Source organism: Erinaceus europaeus, chromosome 16 (assembly GCF_950295315.1).
Source record: "Erinaceus europaeus chromosome 16, mEriEur2.1, whole genome shotgun sequence".
In the NCBI taxonomy this organism is placed as follows: domain Eukaryota; kingdom Metazoa; phylum Chordata; class Mammalia; order Eulipotyphla; family Erinaceidae; genus Erinaceus; species Erinaceus europaeus.
Genome location: NC_080177.1, coordinates 45,318,516 through 45,346,337, shown reverse-complemented (window position 1 = coordinate 45,346,337; position 27,822 = coordinate 45,318,516). Strand labels below are relative to the sequence as shown.

The 27,822-nt window shown below is 42.5% G+C and overlaps 1 protein-coding gene across 5 annotated transcripts in view; it reads right to left on the bottom strand.

Annotated features, from left to right (window-relative positions):
- Positions 1 to 27,822, bottom strand: part of CDKL1 (cyclin dependent kinase like 1) — a 70,412-nt gene that overhangs the window by 27,343 nt on the left and 15,247 nt on the right. For all 5 annotated transcript variants that reach the window (XM_060175004.1, XM_007535788.3, XM_060175002.1 and 2 more), the window contains exon 2: positions 8,352 to 8,473. In XM_060175004.1, coding sequence (XP_060030987.1) covers positions 8,352 to 8,473 — 122 coding nt within the window. The remainder of the gene's footprint in view (positions 1 to 8,351; positions 8,474 to 27,822) is intronic.

The window sequence follows — 27,822 nt, the reverse complement described above, 5'->3', positions numbered from 1 at the left end:
TCCCTAGTAGAGTAGGTCTCTGGGGAAGTAGAGCTCCAGGACACATTGGTGGGTTAATCTGTCCAGACAAGTCTGGTTGGCATCCTGCTAACATCTGGAACCTGGTGACTGAAAAGAGAGTTAACATACAAAGCCAAACAAATTGTTGAGCAATTATGGACCTAAAGGCTGGAATAGTGCAGATGAAGAGTGGGGGGGGGGAGGTGTCCTCCATTTTGTAGATAACTAGTAGGCATATTTTAGTTATATTCCAAAGGGCCTTTGGCTATACTAGTTCTTTTTTTCCCCCTGAGCCTGAAATCTGATATGCAGGTGGATACAAATTACTGTCTGGGGAGATGATGTCATGGCTGGAAAAGGAACAGAACACTGGATCAGAGAAGAGAGTAGCTCCTTACTATGGGAAAGGGGTATAAATATCGTTAACTGTAAACCCCATCGATTTGATTTGGTCTGGGGCCTATATTCAGCTTAGGAACCTATGTGACCTCTGCATCCCTGTAGATCTGAGCTCACATTCTGTGTTCATGAGTAGGAACATTCCAAGCTGCCCCAATATCAACCCATCTTCCTCAGGTGTAGCATAGAGTATGCTGTGCAACCTCCTTTCAGAGGGTGGAATAACCTCTACCGTTGTTGATCCAAGTTGAGAGCAAAGGTCCTATGGGGGCCCACAAAGGGGTCAATTTTGATGTTCCTGATAGAGATGACCAGTAACAATGGAGAGAGGGATTTATTTGAGGTCTAGGCCCATCATGTCTGTTTGGGAATTTCAGGACTCCCCAAATAGGGCCCCAGCTGATGGGGTAGCCTGATGATAGTGACTAAAGAGTCAGCATTAAAGTAAGGCAACATTTTCTTTTCAGTTAAATATTAAACAAAGATATTCAAGTTTACATTATATATCATACAGTAAGAGTTAAAAATTATTTCAAATATCATAAAGGCATATTGTTTTTTTTTCCCCCACACTGGTAACAAAATAATCCCAGCTCACCCTCTTTGACCCATCTGTCATCAGGGTCTAAATGTGATGCCACTGCTCCCAGAGCAAAATTTAATAAACAATAACCTTATCAGATCCTTGGTGTATTTTAGAAAAATGTGCCTCATTTGGGACATCAAAAAAAAAAAAAATAAGGCAATGAGAGAAACTGAGTCCAGCTGAAAGAGTACATTATGTTCTTACTAATGTTTTGATAATCAAACATTAGACAGTTTCTCTGTGGTCCTCTGTCAGAACCAATAAACAAGCCAGGGAGAAAAGTCTTAAGTAATTGTATAAATGTGGACCAAAAAAAAAAAAAATCACTTCATTCTTTGGGAGGGTAGGAGGCCACTATTGTCACAAAGCAGCTGTCCAGGAAATCCTTTCAAACGAATCAGAGGATGCCTGAACAGTGGGACAGAATGGAGGAAATGGAGAGGCCATTTCCAGGAAAAATAGTTGGGACATTTCTGGACTAGAACTATGACCCTGAACTTGAAGTTGCTTCTCTTCTACTTCTCTTTCTTATTCCAGTGGCATATGCTGGAAAAACAGATGCTAGCAAAGTTCATTTGTCTAGAAAAATGGCCCCAGAAAAATACAATGATAGAAACATTTTAGGGAAAATGTGTTCCTCTAGCCTCCACTACTATTGCTGTTGTTCAAAACCAAACTAAACTAAACAATAGAGTATACTGGGGGCCTGGGAGGTAGTATAGTGAGTAAGGCTCTGGACTAGACTTGGAAGCATGAGGTCCTGAGTTTGATCCCTGGCATCCCATTTGCCAGAATGATGTTCTGGCTCTTATTCTCCCTGCCCATATTGTGTAAATAAATAAATAAATAATTTAAAGGGGGTGGGTACATATTAGCGTGCACATATCATAATGTACAAGGACCAGGGTTCAAGCCCCCAGTTTCCAGCTGCAGGGGGAATGTTTCACAAGTAGTGAAACATTGCTATAGACCTCTCTCTCTCACACTCTACCTACTCCTTCCCTCTTGATTTCTCTCTCTATTAAATAAAGAAACAAACAAGTAAAACATTTAAAAGCCCGAGTATATTTGGGTTGTTTAAATTAAGAATTCTATGAGGTTATCGATGCCAGGCAATTTTAGTCACAAGAATATTTCCTAAAAAATTATACAAATGGGAGTCTGGCAGTAGCACAGCAGGTTAAGCGCATGTGGTGCAAAGTGGAAGGGCCGGTGCAAGGATCCCGATTTAAGCCCCTGGCTCCCCATATGCAGAGGAGTCGCTTCACAGGCGGTGAAGCAGGTCTGCAGGTGTCTATCTTTCTCTCTCCATCTCTGTCTTCCCCATCTCTCTCCATATCTGTCTGTCCTATCCAACAATGACGACATCAATAACAACAATTATAACTACAACAACAATAAAAAAATAAGGGCAAAAAAAGGGAAAATAAATAAATAAATATAAACAAATTTTTAAAAAGAAAGAAAACAATTTTATAATTATGCAAATAAGGTCAGGGGTAGATAGCATTATGGTTATGCAAAGAGACTCTCATGCCTGAGACTCCAAAGTCATAGGTTCAATTCCCCCATACCACCATAAACCAGAGCTGAGCAGTGCTCTGGTAAAAAAAAAAAAAAATCATGAAGAGTGAGTAGAAATTTTTAAAAATTTTTATTTATTTATTTATTTATTCCCTTTTTGTTGCCCTTGTTGGTTTATTGTTGTAGTTACTATTGTTGTCATTGTTGGAGAGGACAGAGAGAAATGGAGAGAGGAGGGGAAAACAGAGAGGGAGAGAGAAAGATAGACACCTGCAACCTGCTTCACCGCCTGTGAAGAGACTACCTTGCAGATGGGGAGCCTGGGGCTCAAATCGGGATCCTTATGCCGGTCCTTGCACTTTGCACCACGTGTACTTAATCCACTGGGCTACCACCCGACTCCCATTAATAGAAAATATTTTGGTGTATTGCACCAAAGTAAAAGACTCTGGAGTGGGGGGCAGGATTCAGGTCCTGGGACATGATGGCAGAGGAGGACCCAGTGGGGGTTGATTGTTATGAGGAAAACTGGGAAATGCATGTACAAGCTATTACATTTTACTGTCAACTATAAACCACTAACTCCCCAATAAATAATTTTAATTATGCAAACGCAGCATTTAATATAAATTATAATAGCATATTATTGCTGTTCTTCTAATACTGAGACCATTATTATACAATTCTCAAATGTAAAAATCTTGTACAATTTTCCTAATGTTAGGTTGCCATTCATTTCACTTTTTTTTTAAAGATTTTAAAAAAATATTTATTTCCTTTTGTTGCCCTTGTTGTTTTATTGTTGGTTATTATTGATGTTGTTGTTATTGGATAGGACAGAGAGAAATGGAGAGAGGAGAGGAAGACAGAGAGGGGGAGAGAAATACACCTGCAGACTTGCTTCACTGCTTGTGAAGCGATTTCCCTGCAGGTGGGGAGCCAGGGCCTCAAACCGGGATCCTTACACCTGTCCTTGCACTTTGCTGCCAACTGCACTTAACCCACTGTGCTACCACCCAACTCCCCGGCTACCTCCTGACTCCCCTCATTTCACTTATTTTTGACTCCACTTCTCCTCTGGAATGCTAGAACTTTAACTCTGTCCTAATGTCTTCTTTAGCTGATAAGAGGTGCCGGGATTTTCACTGAATTGGGAAGTTACTAATTTGGAAAGGGAGATGCCAGGAGAGTCTGAGGGTGCTTCTTCCTGAGCAAGTGCTCTCTGGGTTGGAGAGAACTCAACTGGAGCCAACCTAGGATGCTGCGTGGGAGAGGGATCAGGAACTCTCCGAGCTGGAAGGCAATCCCAAGTGTGTTAAAACAGAAGAGCAGCTGTATATATACTCGCCAAGTAGGGTGGAAACAGGATGTGACATAAAGAGGGTGGAGCGAAAAGAGACTGGTAGAAATCAGGGTGACAATGAGAGGGGGCGGAACAAAAAGACATCCTGAACCAGTGGAGATTAAACCAATGCCCTGCAGGCAGGGTGGTTCCTACCTAACTGGTTATGTAAATAGACTGCAGGGATAAGCAGGGGGAAGCTGGCGTACTGCCCAACAGGGAGAAATATAGGACCTATTCTGTGGTGTTGGATCAAAATTGCATATATGCATAGAAGGCATTACAGGGAGGGGGTGCTGCTTTTGTTTTTTAATGAGAGAGAGATACAGAGAGAAAGATATAGAAAGAGACTAGAGAACTGCTCAGCTCTAGTTTATAGTGAAGTGGAGTACTGAACCTGGGACTTTGGAACTTCAGACATGAGAGTTTTTTTGTATAACCATTATGCTGTCTCCCAACACCATGCTGTTTTGTAAGGGGTGGTACAGAAAGCTTCTCTTCCTAAGAAACACTTGCTGTAGTAACTAAAGTGGTGAGACAGATTCAAACTACACATTAAAAAATAGAAGCCTTGGGAGTCAGGTGGTAGTGCAGCGCAGTAAGTGCAGATGGCGCGAAATGCAAGGACTGGTGTAAGGATCCCAGTTTGAGCCCCTGGCTCCCCACCTGCAAGGGAGTCACTTCACAGGTGGTGAAGCAGGTCTGCAGGTGTCTTTCTCTCCTCCTCTCTGTCTTCCCCTCCTCTCTCCATTTCTCTCTGTCCTATCCAACAACGATGACATAAATAATAACTACAATAAAACAACAAGGGCAACAAAAGGAAATAAATAAAAAACAAATAGAATCCTTAAGCTTTTTTGAGAGCTTGGATGTAAGAGACAGAGGTGTCAAGAAATCAACGTTTTAACTAGAATAATTGACTCAATGGTGATGTTGTTTATCATGTAAAAGACTGGGGAGGGGTGTTTTAAGAACAGAGAATATATAAGTTGAGATTCTTATTGGACATTCTAAGGAAGACTCTGGGGTAGGCTAGGGATATAAATTTAGGAATCATAAGCATATTGATGATATTTAGTGGCCTAGGACTGGATGACATCATTTAAGGAGTGAAAATATTGAAAAGCAAGAGGAAATGAAAGTCCTTAGGCCTTCTTTTTTTTTTTTTAATTATTTATTCATGAGAAAGATAGGGGAGAGAGAAAGAACCAGACATCACTCTGTATATGTGCCACCAGAGACTGAACTCAGGACCTCATGGTTGAGAATCCAGTGCTTTATCTACTGCACCACCTCCCAGACCACACAGTACTTAGGCCTTCTAACAGGTAGAACTCAGAGAGAGGAGGGGAGATTCAGTGACAAACTGGAGTTCATTCAAACTTAGTTGAATGAATGAAAACAGTACTCACAGGGTCACCTAGAAAACTGAAGAAAAGATCCCCCCAATAAAAAAATAAAAATAAAACAGAGAAAGAAAAATCAAATCTGAAAAAAGTATTTCAAAGGAATCTGATTTAAAGCAGTAGACTGAATGGGCCCATCTAATTTCACTTCCTCTACAAACTTGACCAGAGATACAATGAGGGTTAAATTAGTTAATTTGTTTAATAAAATGCTATGTGGGGCCTGGGAGATAGCACAGCAGATAAAGGGCTGGACCCTCAAGCATGAGGTCTTAATTTGATCTCCAGCATCACATATACCAGAGCAATGCTCTAGTTCCCTCTTCCTTTCACTAATAAATAACCCCCCCTTTTTTTTTAATGCAACAAGGTCAAAGAGAACAGAAAAGATAAAAGCAAAGCATTTTGGAATCTGGAAGGCATGTGGCTGAATGATAACTAGCAATATACCCTAGAAAGCTGAAGGTCAAGGCAAGAGAGAACTCTTTGGGGTTAATTGGTTGGTATCCCCATATTTTCCTCTCTTGGCTTGGGCTTCAGGAACTTTAGCCAAGATCTCTATAGGAATGGTAAGGAAGGAAGAGTGTGGAATATTGCTTTGCAAACAATGAAATCCCTGAATCCATTCCTCTATTTTTGTCTAGTAGTGAGCACTTTCCAACAGAAGGTTTGAGTGCTATATTCTGGAGAGGATAAAACAGAGGACACTCAAGGACAACTCAGATGTGGACACTGTTCTCCAAAAAGCATATTAACATTTTTTAAATTGCCACCAGGGTTATTGCTGGGGCTCAGTGCCAGCACTACGAATCCACTGCTCCCAGTGTCCATTATTTTCCTTCCTTCCTTCCTTCCTTCCTTCCTTCCTTCCTTCCTTCCTTCCTTCCTTCCTTCCTTTCTCTCTCTCTCTCTCTCTTTCTCTCTCTCTCTCTTTCTTTCTTCTTATCTTCCTTTCTTTTTTGGATAGAGACAGTGAAAATTGAGAGGGCAGGGAGAGACAGAGAAGGAGAGAGAGAGAAAGACAAAGAGACACCTGCAACACAGTTTCACCACATGTGAAGCTGTCTCCTGTAGGATGGGGCTAGGGGTTAGATCCAGGGTCCTTGTGCATTGTAAAATGAATGCTCAACCAGGTGCACCACCACCCAGTCCTCCACTTTCTTTTGCCAACAAAGGTAATGTCTGCTCACTAAGCTGTCTTCTATACACACAAAGGTATGTAAATGTTAGGGGGATGTGTGTAGGACAAGGTCTATAGGTACTCTAGAAACACTCTCCCCAACCACCCCTAGGTACAGTTACCCTACCAGCATATCCCTTTTCCATCTATGCTTGTTTCAGCCTCTCGTAAGTCCTATCCAATATGGCAGTCCAGAAGCCTGGATAGCTTCAGATGAAACACCACATTTACAATAGCCGTCAATTCCTGTTCGGCATGTCTTCAGACTTCTCAAGTCTTTATTTCCCTGCTTAGACATGGAATGATTAATATCCTTCCATTCCTCCTGAGAAATTATGTTAGCTTCTATGTGGGGGATAATTAACCAAAAGAATCAGCTTCAGAGTAGGGCACCAAAGTAAAAACCCTGTGGTGAGGGTGAGGGTGGACATTCGGCTTCCCAGGGTGGCGGGGTGATCAGGGTGGGTGGGTGGGATGGGACACTATCTTTTGGTGGTGGAAATGGTGTTTATGTACACTCCTATTAATCTGTAGTCATATAAATCACTAGTTAATTAATATGAGAGGGGAAAAATTGATTGTATGTCTCAAACTTTTTAAAGCACAGACTGAATATTTTTAATACATAGGCTGAGTCTTTGATATGTTGACTCTCTCAAAAGCCTAGACCAGGGAGAACAGAAGAAACCGGTGGCACAGCTATATACAAGATGTTGGGTATTATACAGCAAATCCTAACAAAGGGACTTTTCAAAGTTAACCCAATTACCAAATAATGTGATAATGATAATAACTATCCATTGTCTTCTTGAACCCTAAGACAGCAGGAACCTCACATTTCCACTATAGAGCCTATATTCCCCCCCCAGTCCTGGAAACTCTAGGGTAGGGCACACTTTCCTGCATGCTTCTCTCAATTTATATCAAATAATATTGCATCTGCCAATCCCAACCTAATCAACGCAACGAGTGCCACCTCAGCATGCTTTACTTCAGACTGTGTCCGGAGACTTCAGGTGTGGAATGACAACCCTTTAGCTTCATTACTCGGGTGAGACCTTTCCTTTCATAGTATTCTCTAATTCCATTCCAGGTGGTTCACTTCCTAACAAAGTCCCAAAACCTAGATATAGACCAGGTCCCATGAGATAGAGCATATGTTCACACGTATCCATAAACTAGGGCAAAATATATACCTGAAAGCAAAAGTACACAACAGTCTGCAGTGAGTACCCCCCAACATTTCATCTGCACTATTCCAGCATTTAGGTCCATAATTGCTCAACAATTTGTTTGGCTTTGTATGTTAACTCTCTTTTCAGCCACCAAATTCCAGATGCCAGCATGATGCCGACCAGCTTTGCCTGGACAGACTACCCAACCAATGTGTCCTGGAGCTCCACTTCCCCAGAGACCCACCCTACTAGGGAAAGAGAGAGGCAGACTGGGAGTATGAATTGACCCAGTCAACACCCAAGTTCAGCGGGGAAGCAATTACAGAAGCCAGACCTTCCACCTTCTGCAACCCACAATGACCTTGGGTCCGTACTCCCAGAGGGATAAAGAATGGGAAAGCTATCAGGGGAGGTGATGGGATATGGAGATCTGGTGGAGGGAATTGTGTGGAGTTGTACCCCTCCTATCCTATGGTTTTGTTAATGTCTCCTTTTTAAATAAATAAAGAAATAAAAAAATCAGTTTCCACCTAAAAATGCTGCTGTTTTTGTGAAAACGATTAGTCAGAGTCTCTTTCCTTAAATTTTGGGAGTACTTTGTTGTTAACCTCAGTAGCAGGGAATGCTGTTCAAACACTGACTCTTCTTGCTTAGTCTGAAAAAGGTCCATTGCTAATCTTATATCACAAACCTTGGTGTGTTTCTGTTTTGTTTTGTTGGTAGAAAATGGATCACTCACCCTCTTTGGTATCTGTCCAACTCATGAAGAACAGTATGGTCACAATACTCAAATACCAGGTGAAGTTTCCGCTTCCTCCTGAAGACTTCAATAAGGTTGACAAGATTAGGGTGCTTGAGCTGCTGCAAACAGGAAAAGCAAGGTGCTAAGCATGAGTCATCTAAGCCAGCTATCTTTAATTTCAATCCAATGAGAAGAACTTATTTGAGAAGTTTCATGTCTTGAATTGATGGAGTGATTAATGACATTATCTTCTCTTTACACCCCAAATTTATTTATTTATTTATTTATTTATTTATTTATTTATTTATTTATTTCTGGGATAAAGAACAAGAATATAACTCAGGCACATGTAATGCTGGAGACTGAATTTGTGACCTAATGCATGAGAATCCAATACTCTGCTTACTGTGCTACCTCCTGGGTCCCTATACACTGCTTTTCAGTAACTTGTAAGTAAAAAATGGTGATCGCCTAGTTGGTTGGTGAAAGACAAGTAGAAGGCTGAGAATGGAAGAAGAATATAAAGGGGTGATGGATATGAGAATTTTTAATACTTATTTACTTTGTAAGAGGGTCTCTCCTGATCTCCCAAGATTGGCTCAGTTCCCTGTATGGGTCATATCCTCCCTGAAAGATTACTTAATAGTTATTGTTCAATTAATTGTTTAATGTCATCTTCTGTTGATAAACACAGATGATATATTCAATGCAACATAAGAAATCATAACATCAGGGAGTCGGGCTATAGAGCAGCGGGTTAAGCACAGGTGGCGCAAAGCACAAGGACCAGCATAAGGATCCCGGTTCGAACCCTGGCTCCCCACCTGCAGGGGAGTCGCTTCACAGGCGGTGAAGCAGGTCTGCAGGGGTCTATCTTTCTCTCTTCCTCTCTGTCTTCCCCTCCTCTCTCCATTTCTCTCTGTCCTATCCAACAATGATGACAACAACAATAATAACTACAACAATAAGACAACAAGGGCAACAAAAGGGAATAAATAAATAAAATAAATATTTTTTTTAAAAAAAGAAATCATAACATCAGAGTCCATATTCTGTCTCATCTCCAGAACACTTCTCAGCTCTGATTTATGCTGGTACTGGGGATTGAGATTTAGACCTTAAAGCCTCAGATTGAATGTCATTTTGAGTCTAATCCCTCCAGCACTGAATCTCACACATTATAGATATTCCACTGCCAGGGTAGCATGGGGGTGCCTCTTCCCAGGCGCGTACTCTCTGGACTGGAGAGAACTCGACCAGAGCCAGCCTGGGCTGCTACTCACTCAGTGACACGAGGGAGATGACTCAGGAACCAAACACGTGGTGAGACAATGAAATATGTATATATTTACTGATCAGAGAGCCATGGCTTTTAAAGGACAGACCCAGACGTGGCAAGTCAGAAATGGAAATGGCTAGGAAAGGGGCGGAGAAAGGCTGGAAAGGCAGGAACTTCCTTAGCAACTGTTGCAAAGGTTTTAACTGGTGGGATTAATACTACCCTGGAGGCAGGGAGGACCTTGAGGGTAGAAAGAAGATAGATCAAAGAAATGGAATGGATGGGGATCTTTCAGGAAAAGCAATGATTATGTAGATAGGCCATACTATCAGGAATGCAGGGTGGTTTGTGAGGCTCCTCACAATTTCCCGACATCTCCCCCTTTCCTTTTATCTAATGGCCATAGTATCAGGAATGCAGGGTGCTTTGTGAGCCCTGCATTCCTGATAGCTCAACCACATCTGCATAATTTCCCAACATTCCACAATTATTTGTGAATGAAGGAGTCACTCTTGTTTCCTTGATGAAACTAATCAAGACCAAAATGAAACAGACTCCAATCTGATGGGTCTGAGGGTATCTAGGAAAAAGGGAAAGGAATGAATGTGATTTAGGAGAGATAAGCTTTGTCCTTAGTTCCCTGTCCTTAGTTTCCTGTCACTCCTGTCCATAATCTCATCCAAAGGTAGATAAACTAATTATTGCAAGGACAGCAAAAATAGTCAACTTTCTTCAAGACATGAAGGCCTACTGGCAGTAATCAAGACAGCAAAACAATAAATTCCTCAATGCTTCTCAAATCTAGTCTAGAAGGGATGGGGAGACACAGAAGTCATGAAAAAAAAATTGTACCTGAGGCTCCAAGTTCTAACATTCAGTCCCCTGCACCAGACATAAACAAGAACTGAGTAGCACTCTGGTAAATAATGATAACAATAAGATTTACTATTTAAAATCATCCATTTTTTGGATGGAGATATTCACTTCTGCCTCATTCTAGAGGTCAAAGCAAATCACAAGATCTAGCCCAAAAGAAGCCCTGGAGGAAGCATTATGTGAAAAGGGACACCTCACCCTGAATTCGGCTATCTGAGAGATCCTGACAAGACAAGCAGAAAGAAGACTCAGTCAAGTCACAGGATTGTGAGAAATAATAAATATTCCTTGTATTAAGCTGCGTTGTTATTATTTTTAAAAATTTATTATTATTATTAATTTTCCCTTTTGTTGCTCTTGTTTTTTATTATTGTAGTAGTTATTGTTGTTGTTGTTGATGTCATTGTTGTTGGATAGGACAGAGAGAAATTGAAAGAGGAGGGGAAGACAGAGAGGGAGAGAGAAAGACAGACACCTGCAGACCTGCTTCACCGCTTGTGAAGTGACTCCCCTGCAGGTAAGGAACCAGGGGCTCGAACCGGGATCCTTATGCCAGTCCTTGCACTTTGTGCCACATGCAGCTTAACCCGATGTGCTACCACCGGACCCCATTATTATTTTTTTGTGGGGGGTACTTAGGGGAAACTTTGTAAAACCAAGAAGGGCCGAGTGGTGGCACACCTGGTCGAGCCCACATGCTACAAAGCACAAAGACCCAGGTGCAAACTCCTAAATCCCACCTGCAGAGAGGAAGTTTCATGATTGGTGAAGTAGTGCTGCAGATGCCTCTTTTTTCTATTTCCTCTTCCTCTCTCAATTTTTCTATATACTATAAAATAAAAAGTAAATTTAAAAAATTAGAGCAACTTTGTTAAACCATAGATGCCTGAGCCCTATTCCTAGAGATCCTGAATTGGCCTCAGGCAGGTGCCTGGCATCTAAGGAGGGGGATCCCCAAAAATCTTCAGGTGATTCAATATGTAACCAGAGGTATCAATCACTAGCAAGCAGATAGTTCATGAATGTGCATACATGATGCCCAGTTCAATGAGTGAATAAATGAATGAATGAATGAATGAATGAATGAATGAATGAATGAATGAAAGAAAAAAGTGGATAGTGGGGGTCAGGCTGTAGTGCAGCAAATTAAGCGCACGTGGTGCAAAGCACAAGGACCGGCGTAAGGATCCGAGCCCCTGGCTTCCCACCTGCAGGGGAGTCGCTTCACAAGCAGTGAAGCAGGTGTGCAGGTGTCTGTCTTTCTCTTCTCCTCTCTGTCTTCCCCTCCCCTCTCAATTTCTCTCTGTCCTGTCCAACAACAATGACAACAATAATAGTAACAGCAATAATAGTAACAACAACACCGATGAACAACAAAGGCAACAAAAAAGGGGAAAAAATGGCCTCCAGAAGCAGTAGATTCATGGTGCAGTCACCGAGCCCCAGTGATAACCCTGGAGGCAAAAAAAAAAAAAAAGTGGTTAGGGAAGTAGCTCAACTGGTAGAAGACAAGCGTTGCATACTTGGGACTCTCAGTTCAGCTCTGGTTCTGTGTGTAGCTGAGTGGTGCTCTGGCTTCTCTCTCTCTCTCTCAGTCATTCTCAGGCGGGAAAAAATTAAGAAAAGTTGGTCAGTAAGATTAGATTCTAACTAGGATTTACACATATTGAATTATTAATGTTATCATGTCTGGGAAGGTGGCTCAGCTGGTAGAGCCCAAGCCTGGAATGCATGAGAACTCCAGGTATGAGGCCCATCACTACATATGCCAGAGCAGTATTCTGGTCTCTCTCCCTCCCCCTCTCCCTCTCCCTCTCCCTCTCTCTCTCCCTCTCTGAATAAACACATCTTTAAAAAATAAAACATTAGTTGTATTGGTAAGTAAGAATAAAACCTTAACTCTGAGTTGCAAGGATTCAAGATGACCTGAATACATTTTAGAGTCAAGATCTGGAATTTGGCTACATATGCACTTATTCAACGCAGCTCCCTTGAGCACCTACCCTGCCTCAGGCACTGTTCCAGGTGCTGGAGACTCAGTGGTGGACAGGAGAGAGGACCCAGGTATTAAGGAAAGAAGCATAAGGAAAGAGTCCTCTAGATGTAGAAGATTAAGGTGCCTCAGAGAATATGTTCCCAAGGAGATGACCTTGAGCTGAGTCCTGAAGCATAAGAAAGGTCTGCTCAGACAAGTGCTGAGGTTGTGGTAGATGGTGACTTTTCAGGAAGGGCAGTTGACTCTGAGTCAGGAGAGGACTTAAGCCACCTAAGGAACTGAAAAGACAGTGTGGTTTTAGGGTCAAGTGCATTGGAATTGAGGCCACTAAGTTAGAAGACAGATCCTTCTAAAATAAGTTGCACTTTATCCTAAATGCAATGGGAGGCTACTGGAAGGAATTTTTAACAAGATATGACAGGGGAGTGTATGGGCTTTTAAATTCCTGTTATGTCAGCAGGACACAGAATAACTTGGGAGAAGCTGGTTGATTGCTTACTGAGATGGAGGTGGCTTGGAGCAGGGCAGAGGCAGGGGATATAGTGAGAGACACTTTGTAATTTATGTGGTGATCAGGAGCTAGGTGGTAGCACATCTGGTAGCATGCACACATTATGATGTGCAAGAATCCAAATTCAAGCCCTCAGTCCCCCACCTGCAAGGGGGAAGCTTCACAAGTGGTGAGACAGTGCTGCAGGTGTCTTTCTGTCTCCCCCTCTCTCCCATCTCTTCTCTGTTTCTCTTTGTCTCTATCAACAAAAAAGAAACAAAGAAAGATTTTAAAAATGAAGGAGAGAAAGAGGAAAGGACAATAAAATGATTACTAGAAGCAGTGGATTCATCATACAGGCACCAAGCCTCAGTGATAACCCTGACAATAATAAATAATTTTTTTGTTTTTTATTTATTGTTGTAGTTATTATTATTATTGTTGTTGATGTCATCATTGTTGGATAGGACAGAGAGAAATGGAGAGAAGAGGGAAATACAGAGAGGGGGAGAGAAAGATAGACACCTGCAGACCTGCTTCACCACCTGTGAAGCGACTCCCCTGCAGATGGGGAACTGTGGGCTCAAACCAGGATCCTTCTGCCAGTCCTTGCGCTTTGCACCACCTGTGCTTAACCCACTGCACTACCGCCTGACTCCCTAAATAAATATTTTTTAAACAATATAATGAACTGAAGTAAGGAGCGAAAGAGTAACCAAAGATTTCTACAACTGTGGAGACCGATGGTAGTGCCATCGACAAGATGGGTAAAGGTGGTGGTGAGGATAAACTTGACTGCTTTTGGCTGGTTGAATTGAGGCAGACTCTAAAAGAAAGTGTAGAGGTCAAGCTGACTGAAGTTCAAGTCAAAGATAAAAGCCAGGGAGTCAGCATGAGTGTTGGCAATGCCAGAGATAAATGCAATTGCCCAGGAAGAGCAAGTGAGAAGGGAAGAGGCTCCAGGAGCCCAGTACCATGGTGTGGGTTGGATGAAGAGGAAACAGAAGTAGAAAAGGAAGAATGTCCTTTAAGATAAGAGAGAAGCGCACAGAACATGACATCACAAACTGGAGGAAGGAGGAAGTGTTCTGGCAACAGATGCTGTGAAAGATCAAGTGGAGACACTGGCATGACGGTGGTAATCTGACTTCACTAGAAACACAGTCAGTGTGACTGTGAGACTAGGGTCCCATACCACATCTGTGAGCTTAACATTTCATTTTTTTTTTCTTTTTTGACTCCAGGGTTACCACTGGGGCTCGGTGCCTGCACTACTAATCCACTGCTCCTTGAGGCCATTTTTCCCATTTTTGTTGCCCTTGTTGTTGTCATCATTGCTGTCATTGTTTAACAGGACAGAGAGAAATCAAGGGAGGAGGGGAAGAGAGAGATGGGGAGAAAAAGATAGACACCTTCAGACCTTCTTCACTGCTTGCAAAGCAACCCCTCTGCAGGTGAGAAGCTGGGTGCTTGAATTGGGATCACTGCGCTTCACCCCATGTGCACTTAACTTGCTATGCTACCACCCTGCCCTGGGGCTTAACATTTCAAATACCTACTAATCTCTCTCCACCAACTCACATGACCTGGGGCAAAATCAGAGAGGCATCTCTATTCCTGAAACCAGAATCTGGATGTTGAAATCATAGACCCTATATTGTGATTGCTTACATTCAAGAGAGTTTGGATATTTCTACTTAAATACAGAATGGACTTCTTTGAGAACATGCAGAAAGTTAAATCAGAAGAACCAAAGCTTACTCAACATGTAATCTTGACAGAATAGACTGGAGGTCTATTCTATAAGTAACCATATAAGCTACAAAGATGTAGTTCTGATTCATCTGATTATAATTCTTAATTAATGAGTATATGAAACCAAAGTTTCAGACTTGGTCTTATTTTTCACCACTATAATCTGTGCTGGCCCAATCTTGAGCAGCTCAGTGGATCTCCCTGGGCCAGTCACCACCATGTGATTCAATTTTGCCTTTACTGCTGCTATTTTATTTTGGTCTCCTTTTACTTTTCTCTCTGTTTCAAATATTGATATTTCCCATGTGGCAAAGTGAAACATTTTATCCGTCATGGGGGGAAAAAAAAGGAGGGGACTCCATTTAGTCAGGAGAATTTCACCTGCTCACTTGATTTTCCCTGAAGAGGAAGACAGGAAGGTGGCCTCAGGATAGGTGTCCTGAGAAAGCAGCATCCTTCTTGTATAGCTTCCTTCATTTGGTCTTCGCTTCGCATCTGCTGTGATAAGCTTACACATCTACAACTTTTTAAAACTAATTTAAAAAATATTTATTTATTCCCTTTTTTGTTGCCCTTTTTTATTGTTGTAGTTATTATTGTTGTTGATATCGTTGTTGTTGGATAGGACAGAGAGAAATGGAGAGAGGAGGGGAAGACAGAGAGGGGGAGAGAAACCTGACACCTCAGACCTGCTTTACTCCCCTGCAGGTGGGGATCTAGGGGCTTGAACCCGGATCCTTACGCCAGTCCTGCGCTTAGCCCACTACACTACTGCCCGACTCCCATATCTACAACTTCTAAGGCCAAACATTTGGCACCACAGCACTTTCAATAATTTTCTACTCGCTGCCAGTATTTCAGATCAAGAAACACTACATAGGGCAGAGGGTAGACAGCATAATGGTTATGCAAATAGACTCTCATGCCTGAGGCTCCAAAGTCCCAGGTTCAATCCCTTGCACCACCACAAGCCAGAGCTGAACAGTGCTCTGGTAAAAGAAAAAAAAAAAAAAAAGAAAGAAACACTACATAAAACCCTAGATGCCGGGGATCCGGTGGTGGTGCAGCAGGTTAAGTGGACCTGGCTCAAAGCGCAAGGACCCGCAGAAGCATTGCGGTTCACAAGCATGAAGCAGGTCTGCAGGTGTCTGTCTTTCTCTCCTCCTCTCTGTCTTCCCCTCCTCTCTCCATTTGTCTCTGTCCTATTCAACAACAAGGGCAACAAAAGGAAATAAATAAATAAATAAATAAATAAATAAATAAATAAATAAGAATAATTAAAAAAAGGAATAGGGAAGCTATCAGGAGTTGGGCGGTAGGGCAGTGGGTTAAGCGCCAGTGGCACGAAGCGCAAGGCCTTGTTGTAAGGATCCTCCTTCGAGCTCCCAACTCCCCACCTGCAGTGGGGGTTGCTTCACTAGCCGTGAAGCAGGTCTACAGGTGTTTATCTTTCTCTCTTCCTCTGTCTTCCCCTCCCCTCTCCATTTCTCTCTGTCCTATCCAACAGCAATGACCACAATAATAATAACAACAATGATAAACACCACGGGCAACAAAAGGGGGAAAATGGCCTCCAGGAGCAGTGGACTTACAGTGCAGGCACCGAGCCCCAGCAATAACCCTGGAGGCAAAAAAAAAAAAACACTTTAGTGCAGGCACCGAGCCCCAGCAATAACCCTGGAGGCAAAAAAAAAAAACACTTTAGATAGCAGGATGTTCTTGGAAACTCTGGGCTGCAGCCATTGTGTCATCAATGGGCAGAGAAGCTGCTGCTAACATTCAATGCTGCCCATGTGCTTTCATTTACCACAGCCCCACCACTTCCTATTACGCTTAACAATTAGGCCAAGTAGAAGTTTCCCTTTATTATTGTACTTGAATTGTGTGCTTTTTCCTTACTTTTTCTTTTTTCTTTTCTTTCTTTTTTCCTTCCCTTCTTCCCTTCTTTCTTCCTTTTATTTCTTTCCCTCTTCTTTTTATGACTAATGAGAAAAGAGAAGGAGAGAGCACTACTCTGGTACATATCATGCTAGACATCAAACTTAGGACCTCATGCTTAAAAGCCCAATGCTTTATCCACTGTTCCACCTCCCAGGCCTCTGTACTATTTATTTTCATTTATTTAGTTTTTAATCGAAAGTATTTGTTTATTTATTTATTTATTTATTTATGCCAGAGCACTGCTTAGCTCTGGTTTATGGTGGTGTGGGAGATTGAATCTGAGGATTTGTAGCCTCAAGCATGAAAGTCGTTTTGCATAACCATTATGCTATCTCTCCTGCCCTATTGTTTATTTTATATTAAAGTAAAATATTTAGTAAATTGGGGGCTGGGTGGTAGCTCAGTGGGTTAAGCACACGTGGTGCAAAGTGCAAGGGCTGGCTTAAGGGCCCGGTTCCAACCCCCAGATCCCACCTGCAGGGGGTCACTTCGCAAGTGGTGAAGCAGGTCTGCAGGTGTCTTTCTCTCCTCTCTACCTTGCCCTACCCTCTCGATTTCTCTCTGTCCTATCCAACAACAACATCTATAACAACAATAACAGTAATAACCACAACAAGGGCAACAAAATGGGAAAAATAGCCTCCAGGAGTAGTGATTCGTAGTGCAGGTACCAAGCCCCAGTGATAACCATGGAGGCTAACAACAACAACAACAACAACAATAATACATAAAATATTTAGTAAACCAATGCTTCTATAAAAAATGGAGGTTGGGCAGTAGCGCAGTGGGTTCAGCCTACAAGGCGCAAAGTGCAAGGACCAGTGTGCAGATCCCCACCAGCCGGGTAGTCGCTTCACGGGCGATGAAGCAGGTCTGCAGGTGTGAATCTTTCTCTCCCCTTCTCTGTCTTCTCTGTCTTCCCCTCCTCTCTCCATTTCTCTCTGTCCAATGGTGATGACATCAATAACAACAATAATAACTACAACAATAAAACAGGGCAACAAAAGGGAATAAATTTTAAAAATAAATAAATAAATGACATTTTTTTCCCCTGAGCCTGAAATCTGATGTGCAGGTGGATCCAAGTTATTGTCTGGGGAGGTGATGTCATGGCTGGTAAAAGGACCAGAAAGCTGGATCAGGGAAGACAGTAGCTCCCTAATATGGGAAAGGGGTAAAAATATTGTTGACTGTAAACCCCATCGACTTGATATGATCTGAAGATTTGCAACAAAGCATGCCCATCATTACTCAGACTTTTCAGCAGAGGTGTTTCTAAATGAGGTACAAACCTCAGGTTATGCAATAGCAGCAATGGTAAGTATGGGGGTTACAAAATGAGCTGACTTCTGTTAACACCTTTCAGTCACTGGAAAAATGAAAGAGAAAATGATAGGGTTGGGATAGCCAACAGTCAACTCTGGCTGCCAGAAGGCCCCTTTGGCATTTAGTTCCTGCAGACACAAGATGGAATGTGCTAAAATCTGGCCCAGGACTTTAATAGCAATAAAGCTACAAAGGAGACAAGGGTCTTCTGTTCCAAAGCCATGACTGTGAGGAGTAAAGAGAAAGGTCCAGAGATCTGGGGATAGGGACACTTTGGGAAAATGGCCCTAGAGTTGTGAACCCATGGTGTTTCTCCCCTAAAGTCCCTGGGCTGGGGGAAGTAGCTCCTGGTCCATTGCCACAGGTGAAAATGGCCCCTTTCCTGCAGGACCCCTGAATATGCCTCACTGAGGCAGGCACCTCCTTGGGAAGACAAAAGGTATCTTCCATAGATTCTGGGAAGAGAACTGCAATGAGGCTGAGGCATGTAGCAGTGTCTGAGCAGAGTTATCTATATGCTTCTTACTCCAGGAGAAAATAGCTATACTCAAGGACTTAAAGGGCCTGGCCATATATGCCAGCAGGAATCTTGACAGGGCATTGGACCATCACAGTAGTGAAGTATAAGGTTGGCAAGAGAGAAATTCATTGATATGGGCACTCTATTCCATGACTTGAGACTTATTCCTTCCTGACAAGGGTACCTAGAGACAATAATTTTTTAAAGATTTATTTATTTATAAAAGATAAGAGAGAGAGAGAAAGAGAATCAGAGCATCACTCTGCACATGTGATAATGGGGATTGAACTCAGGACCTAATGCTTCAAAGTCCAATGCCCCATCTACTTTGTCACCTCCTAGGTCACCTGGAGATAGTCTTTATTATGTTACTGGCACAGCTCTTTGAAAGTAGGACTTTCAGTAAAGAAGGAGCAAAATAAGATGCTAGAACTGCCTTGGCAGAGTATTAAAGGGATCTGGGAACTCAAGGAGGTGAGAATGTTAGAAAGGACATTATGTGGAGTTGCAAATCCCTCACCTAATTAAGTGTCCTTGGAGGGCATGATATTCCCTCCTAAAGGCACAGGGCTAGAACTGGCTACCCTGGGCAGACAACTTCACCAATGAGTTCAAGAACCCCATATCCCCAGAGCACTTTAGGGAAAGAGAGAAACAAGCTAGGGTTATGGATTGACCTGCCACATCCAAGTTCAATGGAGAAGCAATTACAGAATCCAAACCTTCCACCTTCTGCACCTCATAAAGATTTTTCATCCATACTCCCAGAGGTATAAAGAATAGAGAAGTTTCCAATGAAGGAGATGGGATGTGGAACTCTGGTGATGGGAATATTGCAGAACTGTACCCCTCTTATCCCATAATTTTGTCAATCATTATTAAATCACTAATAAAATTGGTGTATTGCACCAAAGTAAAAGACTCTGGGGTGGATGGGTGCTGGGCTAGCACTGCGGGTGTTTCTTCCCGGGCACATGCTCTCTGGATTGGAGAGAACTCGACTGGAGTCAACTTGGGCTGCTGATTACTCAGTGACCAGGAACTCATGGCGGAGCGGGAAGGTAATGCAATGCCTTTATTAGTCAGAGACAATGCCTTTTATATCTTAGAAACCGGAAGTGGCAAATCAGAAAAGGAAATGGAGGGAGTCAGGTGGTAGCACAGCAGGTTAAGCGCAGGTGGCGCAAAGCACAAGGATCCCAGTTCGAGCCCCCGGCTCCCCACCTGCAGGGAAGTCGCTTCACAAGCAGTGAAGCAGGTCTGCAGGTGTCTGTCTTTCTCTCCCCCTCTCTGTCTTCCTCTCCTCTCTCCATTTCTCTCTGTCCTATCCAACAATGATGACATCATCAACAACAATAATAACTACAACAACAAGGGCAACAAAAGGGAATAAATAAATAAATAGTTTAAAAAAAAAGAAAAGGAAATGGCTAGGAAAGGGGTGGAGAAAAGAGTTCGAAGGTAGAAAGCTTCCATAGCAGCTGTTGGGAAGGTTCTAACCAGTGAGATTAACCAATACCCTGCAGGTAGGGCAGATCTCAGGCAAAACAATGATTATGTAAATAGACCATAGTATCAGTGATGGAGCAGGAGGGCTGGTGTAATGCCCAGCAGGTGGGGGAGGAGAGGGTTCAGGTCTTGGAACATGATGGCAGAGGACCTAGTGGGGGTTGTATTGTTATGTGGACAACTGGGGAGTGTTATGCATGTACAAAGTATTGTATTTACTGTTGACTGTAAAACATTAATCCCCCAATAAAGAAATTTAATAAAAAATAAAATAAAAAATTATCCATAAAAATCACTAGTAATAAAAAAAGGCACACGGTAGGTGGTCATTACTATATATGAGAAACTCCAGAGTAGGATGGATGAACAGGATTGTACTTTGCTGGCTAGAAATGCTACAATGGTCATCTGACTTCAATGAGAAAAACAAGAATCTATAGCAACTGCAGCCAGGCAAAAATGCCCACTTTCCCAGATGTTGGTGCTGACACACAGATAGAAACCTACCATGAAGCTCATATTTATTTATTTTTCCTTTTTGTTGTTATTTATTGTTATTATAGTTATTATTGTTGTTGTTACTGACGTCATTGTTGTTAGATATGACAGAGAGAAATGGAGAAAGGAGGGAGAGAAACAGAGGGGGAGAGAAAGATTCACACCTGCTTCACTGCTGGGATAGCCTGAGAGTGCTTCTTCCCAAGCAAGTGCTCTCTGGGTTGGAGAGAACTCAACTGGAGCCAATCTAGGCTGCTGCGTGGGAGAGGGATCAGGAACTCGTGCCGAGCTAACGTCACAGGAGATACACTCTGGAACTCTCGGAGCCGGAAAGCAATTCCAAATGTTTTTACTTAGAAAAGCAGCTGTATATATACTCGCCATGTAGGGTGGAAACAGGATGTGATGTAGAGAGGGTGGAGCAAAAAAAGATTGGTGGAAATTAGGGTGTACTAGGAGAGGGGGTGAAGCAAAAGACATCGTGAACCAGTGGGGATTAAACCAATGCCCTGGAGGCAGGGTGGTGCTTAGTTAACAGTGGTTTATGTAAATAGACCGCAGCTTTAAGTGGGATCAAATCAATGCCCTCCAGGCAAGCCAGTGCTTAGTTAAGCAGGATTAGAGACAGAAGCTTTAAGCCAGGGGAACTGGCATACTACCCAACATCTCCCCCTTTCTTTTTAACTAATGGCTATAGTATCAGGAGTGTGGGGCACTTTGTGAGGCAGGGAGACTGTTAGGAGGCACACCTTTTGGGGTTCTACTGTCCCTCCTTGCTCAACCTCTCAGTAGAGAGAGAGACTAACAGGATTGACACACCCCTCAGGTTCAAGCCCTTCCAAGCTCAACCACATCCTCACAATTCCCCAACATCTCCCTCTTACTTAATGGCCATATATAACTGGGTCAATGTCTGTAAAAGGCTTCATCTCTGTCAGGGGAATAGCAGTGTAGGGATGAACAGAAACCTGTTGAGAAGAAACCAGAATGATAGCGTGTAAGTGTCTTCAAAAAGAACTAGCACAAGACAGGGAGGGATAAGTAAGAGTAGCAAGGGACAGAGTGAGACTGAATAGAGGTCTGGTAGGCGGAGAGGAGGGCTGTCTGATGGGTGGAGTGGAGGCCTGATAAGCTGAGGAGCTAGAGGGGTGATCTGGCATTGCAAAGTCCCAAGTCAGCTGGCGGAAAGTTCCATGGACTGCTAGTCAGTCCTCAAGAAGTCCAGCAGTATAAAGGGAGTGTCCACAGGTGTACCAGCAAGTCCAATAGAAGTGTCAGTCCAATGTCAACGACCAGGGAAAAAATGCCACGTGTCTATCTTGATGGAGGAGGACAGCCACTGGTACTTTTCTTCTCTGTAGAGAGTGAGCTGGAACTGCCAAAATGTGACAGGTGAAGGAGAAGCAGGAAGAGCAGACAGTGATGGGTGAGAGAAAGGCAGTAGGAAAGTCTTGTCCTTTGGAGTCTGTGAATCAGGTTCTCCAGATCGTGTCAAGTCACATCATGGGTTTCGGGGGGATGGCAGTAATTGTGGGTGATGTCAGAGGACAGGGGTCCAAGATGGATTTCTGGGGATTCCATATGAGCAGATCCTTCTTCATGTGAAGGCTTAACATAGCTGTAGTCAATTACTTATGAAAAAACTTTGTAACAAATTAGAAGTTTACTATAATTGATAACTCAATAATTATAATTGGTTTAGGTATCTTTATAATTTCGTTTAAAGGTCATCTTATGTGACCTCATGTAGCAGTCTCTGTACAGCAAAATTTTCAAACCAAATTTAAGTAAAATATACATATATATATATTGATTCTTAACTATTTTTACATTGGACTTTTAAGCAAACTCAGGTTACTAGAGAGTTAACACATTTTAGTGACAATTTTTTTCTTGAGCATTTACAATGTCAGATTGATACCAGATATCTTGTGGATTAATTTCCACAAGATAGCTTACAGGACATTTTTGGGGGCCCTCCAAAAATGTCCTGTACTTCACCGCCTGTGAAACAATTCCCCTGCGGGGGGGGGGGGGGCTCGAACTGGGATCCTTATGTGGGTTCTTGCACTTTGCGCCACGTGCACTTAACTCACTGCATTACTGCCTGACTCCCCACCATGAAGTTTTTACAGAGAATGCAGCAGGGAAGCTGGCAGGTATGTTACTTAACTTGTATTACCAGAAATAATTGAGAGAAGGCCAGAAGAAAGCTGATGTCAACTTCCAAATAAGAAAGAATTGGGAATAAGAAATATTCAAATGGCAGGGTGTAGATAACATAATGGTTATGCAAAGAGATGCATGCCTGAGGCTCCAAGGTCCCAGGTTCAGTTCCCTGCCAGAGCTGAGTAGTGCTCTAGTAAAGGGAAGCGAGAGAGAGAGAGAAAGAGAGAAATAGTCAAATGCAATACTTCATAGTGCTTTGAAGGCTGGTTATTCCAAAATCTGAGCAGGCACTGTGGACCCCAAATGCTTCCATGGTCCCAGAATATATTAACTCACTGGCTTTATGGGTTCATAGATCCATTCCTGAAATGATTTCCTCCACTCCCAAGTGAATAACTAGAATATATATATTCAGCAGTTGAGAAATATTGGTTTTTATGAGCTGTGAAGTAAGTACCACTTTAGCAGAAAAGATCAAATAGAAGTCCCTGAAATTACACACACACACACACACACACACACACACACACACACACACACACACACACACACACCACCTCTAATACAACTTGGCCAAAATACTAAGCCAGAAGCAAATCCTCACCTCAGATGGCTAAGAGCAGCAGCTGTCAAAGTCTTATAATGTATGTTGGAGAGGGGGGCATCATATCCCTCCTCAGTTCACCTGGTAGGATATAATAGTTTCAGTGAAATCACAGCTCCACACATAACTGTTGGGACAGATGTGAGATCTCTCCTGGTGCAGAGATGTACATTCTCTGGTGCTTCATATACAAATATGGATCTGGTAATGTATTCTCTCCCATTTCTATCAGTAAAGAGTACCAGAAGCAGTTCACGTTTCTGGAATAGACAGCAGTACATAGTCACTGACTTGTGAGGCCCAGGCAAACTCTTGCTGTCTGCCACAATATAAACCACAGGGATGATTGTCCTGACATCCCCACACATGATGGTCTTCTGCTGTGATGGTACTGAACTCAGTGGACCTCTAGCAGGAAAAGGTAAGTACCCCAATGCCCATTCAAAAACTATATTCACCCATCTGAGGGGAGACACTTCATGAGTGGTGAGGCAGATCTGCAGGTGTCTCCTTTTCTCTCTCCCTCTCTGTTTCTCTTCCCTCCCAATTTCTATCTGTCCTATCTAATCAAAATAGAAAGGAAAAAAAAAATGGCCAGGAGTGGTAGATTTGTAGTGCATGCACTGTGCCCCAACAATAACGCTGGTGGCAAGAGGGGAAAAAAACTTTATTCTGTATTAATAGTTGTCCTTTAAAACATTATTTACATCAAATAAAATGATTGGGGGGGGTTATGTATATATACATGAGAAGGTAGGAGCAACATTTTCTTTTTTTTAATTTTGTTTTCGCCTCCAGGGTTATTGCTTGGGCTTGGTGCCTGCACCACGAATCCACTGCTTGTGGAGGCTATTCCCCCCCTTTTGTTGCCCTTGTTATTTTTTTAATCATTATTTTTTATTATTGTTGTTATTGATGTCATTGTTGTTGGCTAGGACAGAGAGAAATGGAGAGAGATGGGGAAGACAGAGAGGGCAGAAAAAATATAAAACATCTACAGACTTGCTTCACTGCCTGTGAGGTGACTCCCCTGAAGGTGGGAAGCCAGGGGCTTTGAACCGGGATCCTTACACTGGTTCCTGCACTTAGTGCCACATGCACTTAACCCACTGCGCTACTGCCCGACCCCCTGGAGCAACATTTTCTAGGGCATGGTATAGGGGTGAAGTTCTAGCGTCCAAAGGCCCAGGGCATGTGAAGATATCTCTTGAGCACAGAACATATAGCAGAAAAGCAAAGAACTCTGGAAAAGGAGAGGAAGGATGGGAGTGGAAAAGGAGATAGGGTCCTGATACATGATGGTGGAAATGGACATAAGCTGGGGATACAAGTATTTGCAGAGATCTATCACAGGGAGATAACACATAGTACCCATGTGCCAACAGTTGTACTGTAAAGCATTAAGCCTTCAATAAAATGATAAAAAATTAAATACCGGCAGCTGGGCGGTGGCGCAGCAGGTTAAGCACACATGGCGCAAAGCACAAGGATCGGCATTAAGATCCCGGTTCGAGCTCCCTGCTCCCCACCTGCAGAGGGGTTGCTTCACAAGCGGTGAAGCAGGTCTGTAGGTGTCTTTCTTTTTCTCCCCTTCTCTGTCTTCCCCTCCTCTCTCGATTTCTCTCTGTCCTTTCCAACAACAATGACAGCAATAACAACAACAATGACGATAAACAAGGGCAACAAAAGGAAAAAAAATTTAAAAAATAAAATAAATACCATTTTTAAAACCAAAGGAAAAAATTTTGTACCTTCATCCACTGATATTTTTTATTTTATTTCTTTTTCCATTTGTTGCATATGACAATTTCACATGAGAGAGACAGAATGTCAGAATACCACTCCAGTACATGCAGTGATCAAACTGGGAGCCCTCAGGTATGCAAGTCTGATGCTCTATGAGTTGGTTGAACTATTTCCTCAGCTGTCATCTACTACTATTTTTAAAAGCTGTTCTGTGCCTAACTAAGCACAATAGTTCTCTCTAGATTCTGGAGGCAGCATATGTTCTTGGGAATACTACTCTATCGATTTACCAGGTGATCTGGAAGCTGCCAATACTGAGTTAGAGTCAAAACAAGAGACAAAGCTACCCTACCTCTGAAGTCACACTGTATCCAATCATGCTAGAGATCCTGCTCTTGCTATGTCACTGAGCCTTAGAGTGACATGGGACATCGAGAGTCTATGTGACCCAGAGCTGCATAAGTGTGACCTGGGTAACAGATCCACTGTCATGAGATTGACCAAATTCAGTAGAAACCCATTTTGCAATAAAAACTATTTGGCAAAGCAGTACATTATCCAAGTGAGTTATTTCTGCCTGCCCCCAAACTATACATTTGCAAGCTGGCCCAGAGGATACAAGCAAGTAGCAAATAGGGAGCTTATTCTCCTCTGCCATTTATTTTGTTCCACTGTCACCTTTCCTTCAGCTTGCATGGATGTTTAATGGGAGTTTTCAAGTAATGGAAGAGGAAAGCCTCAAGTTCCATTTGGAGATAGATCAGCTTCTCATGCTGGCATTACTTGAAAATGACTGTCACCACACTATGACTCCACTCACTAGAAGCTCTGAAGGACAATGATGAAAGGAATTTTCCCACTGAGCAGAGATTCAGGCAGTGGCCCTGATGGTTCCCTCTAAATGGAGAAAGAAAGGATCTGAGATAGGTATGGACCTTTAGGCAGTAGCAAACAGCTTAACTGGTTGATTTAGAGTTTAGAAGGTGCAAGACAAAAAAAAAGTATGTTGTGCACCTGGTCAAACGTACACCATGAACAAAGGACCTGGGTTCAAGGCCCCAGTCCCCACCTGCGGGGGTGGGGGGAGAGCTTCAGGTGTAGTGAAAAAGGTCTACAGGTATCTCTTTTTCTCTGCTCTATCATCCCATCTCCTTTCAATTTCTCTCTGTCCTATTAAATAAACAAATAAATACTAGAAAAATATTTGGAGAAGAGGTATAAATTCACTTATGGGAGTGAGCACAGAGCTTGAAGATCTTTGAACCTTGGACTGATGCCCAGCACAGAGCTCCTCCCACAGAGGAACAATGGTAGAAGATATATTTTCTGGTCATGGGACATCAAGTGGCTGGGTGGCCTAAAACTGCCTAATTGTAACCACTGTCAGCATGCTCTGTCCTCCACTGCTTGTATAATGAAGCCATGTACTAAGTAGCCAGGGCGGCAGGGGTGGTTACACATGACCCCATTGCACAGTCCCACTCTCTGGGCATGATCTGCAAACGTATACTCATGAGTAACCTACCTCCTCATAGCAAAAATTTATGGTAAGGTCCTGATATGCATTGTCCTTTATTGTCAGCTGTTATGTCAAAGGAGTAATTTTTGTCCCTACTAGAACTGATAGCTGCTAGAGACATGCAATTTGATTTTCTTTTTCTTTTTTTTTTTTTTTTCTTTCCTCCAGGGTTATTGCTGGGCTTGGTGCCTGTACCATGAATCCACCGCTCCTGGAGGCCATTCTTACCCCTTTTGTTGCCCTTGTTGTAGTAGCCTCATTGTGGTTATTATTATTACCATTGTTGATGCTGTTCATTGTTGGATAGGCAGAGAGAAATGGAGAGAGGAGGGGAAAACAGAGAGGGGGAGAGAAAGATAGACACCTGCAGACCTGCTTCACCTGCAGGTGGGGAGCTGGGGGCTCAAACCGGGATTCCTACGTCTGTCCTTGTGCTTTGTGCCACGTGTGCTTAACCCACTGCGCCACCGCCTAACCCCTGCAATTTGACTTTCTTACCTGCATACAATCCAAGAACTTATAGCAAGACTGCTTTTATGACATGGAGGTCCACACTTAAAGTGTTACATAAGCCCATTGTACAGCATGACATTAGCATGTGACCATGAGATTTGTTGGTTCTACTATTATACTTCATCTACAAGCAGACAGCCTAATAGAATGATGAAATCTATAGTCTAGCCCTTTGAGGGTATATGTATGGACCAACAGCGACCACATGGTAAAATGTTTTTAAGAGCTAGAATCTGTAACTCTGGGAACCAGAAATTGAAGTAGCAGTGAACTCCCTCTTTATTATCCCTATTCATTTGTTAAAACTCATGCTTCCTATCCACACCATACTCTCAAATGTGCATATGATTTCAGTCATTGGGAAGTCTCTAATATTCATTAACAGGTAATTAGTTAAATAAAAACTAGGACTCAATAGTTCATTCAAATGATGAAATAACATGTAACTGTGAAAAGTATATAATGTGATACTACTTGTATATATATATATGTAAATATTTATTGGAAGAAAGAAAAAGAGATCAGAGCAATGGAAGTTCAGTTAGCATATACAGAACTAAGGATTGAGCCTGAGACCTTATGCATAAAAGTCTCACATCTACTCACTGATCAAGCCTCCTCCCAACCAATGTTTCCTGCCACTTTTTGGGTGTTTGTTTGTTTTTACGGAAATGGGTTCATGAAGGTACCATCTGGAGAGGGGGTAAGGGATAGAGTGGGGAACGGG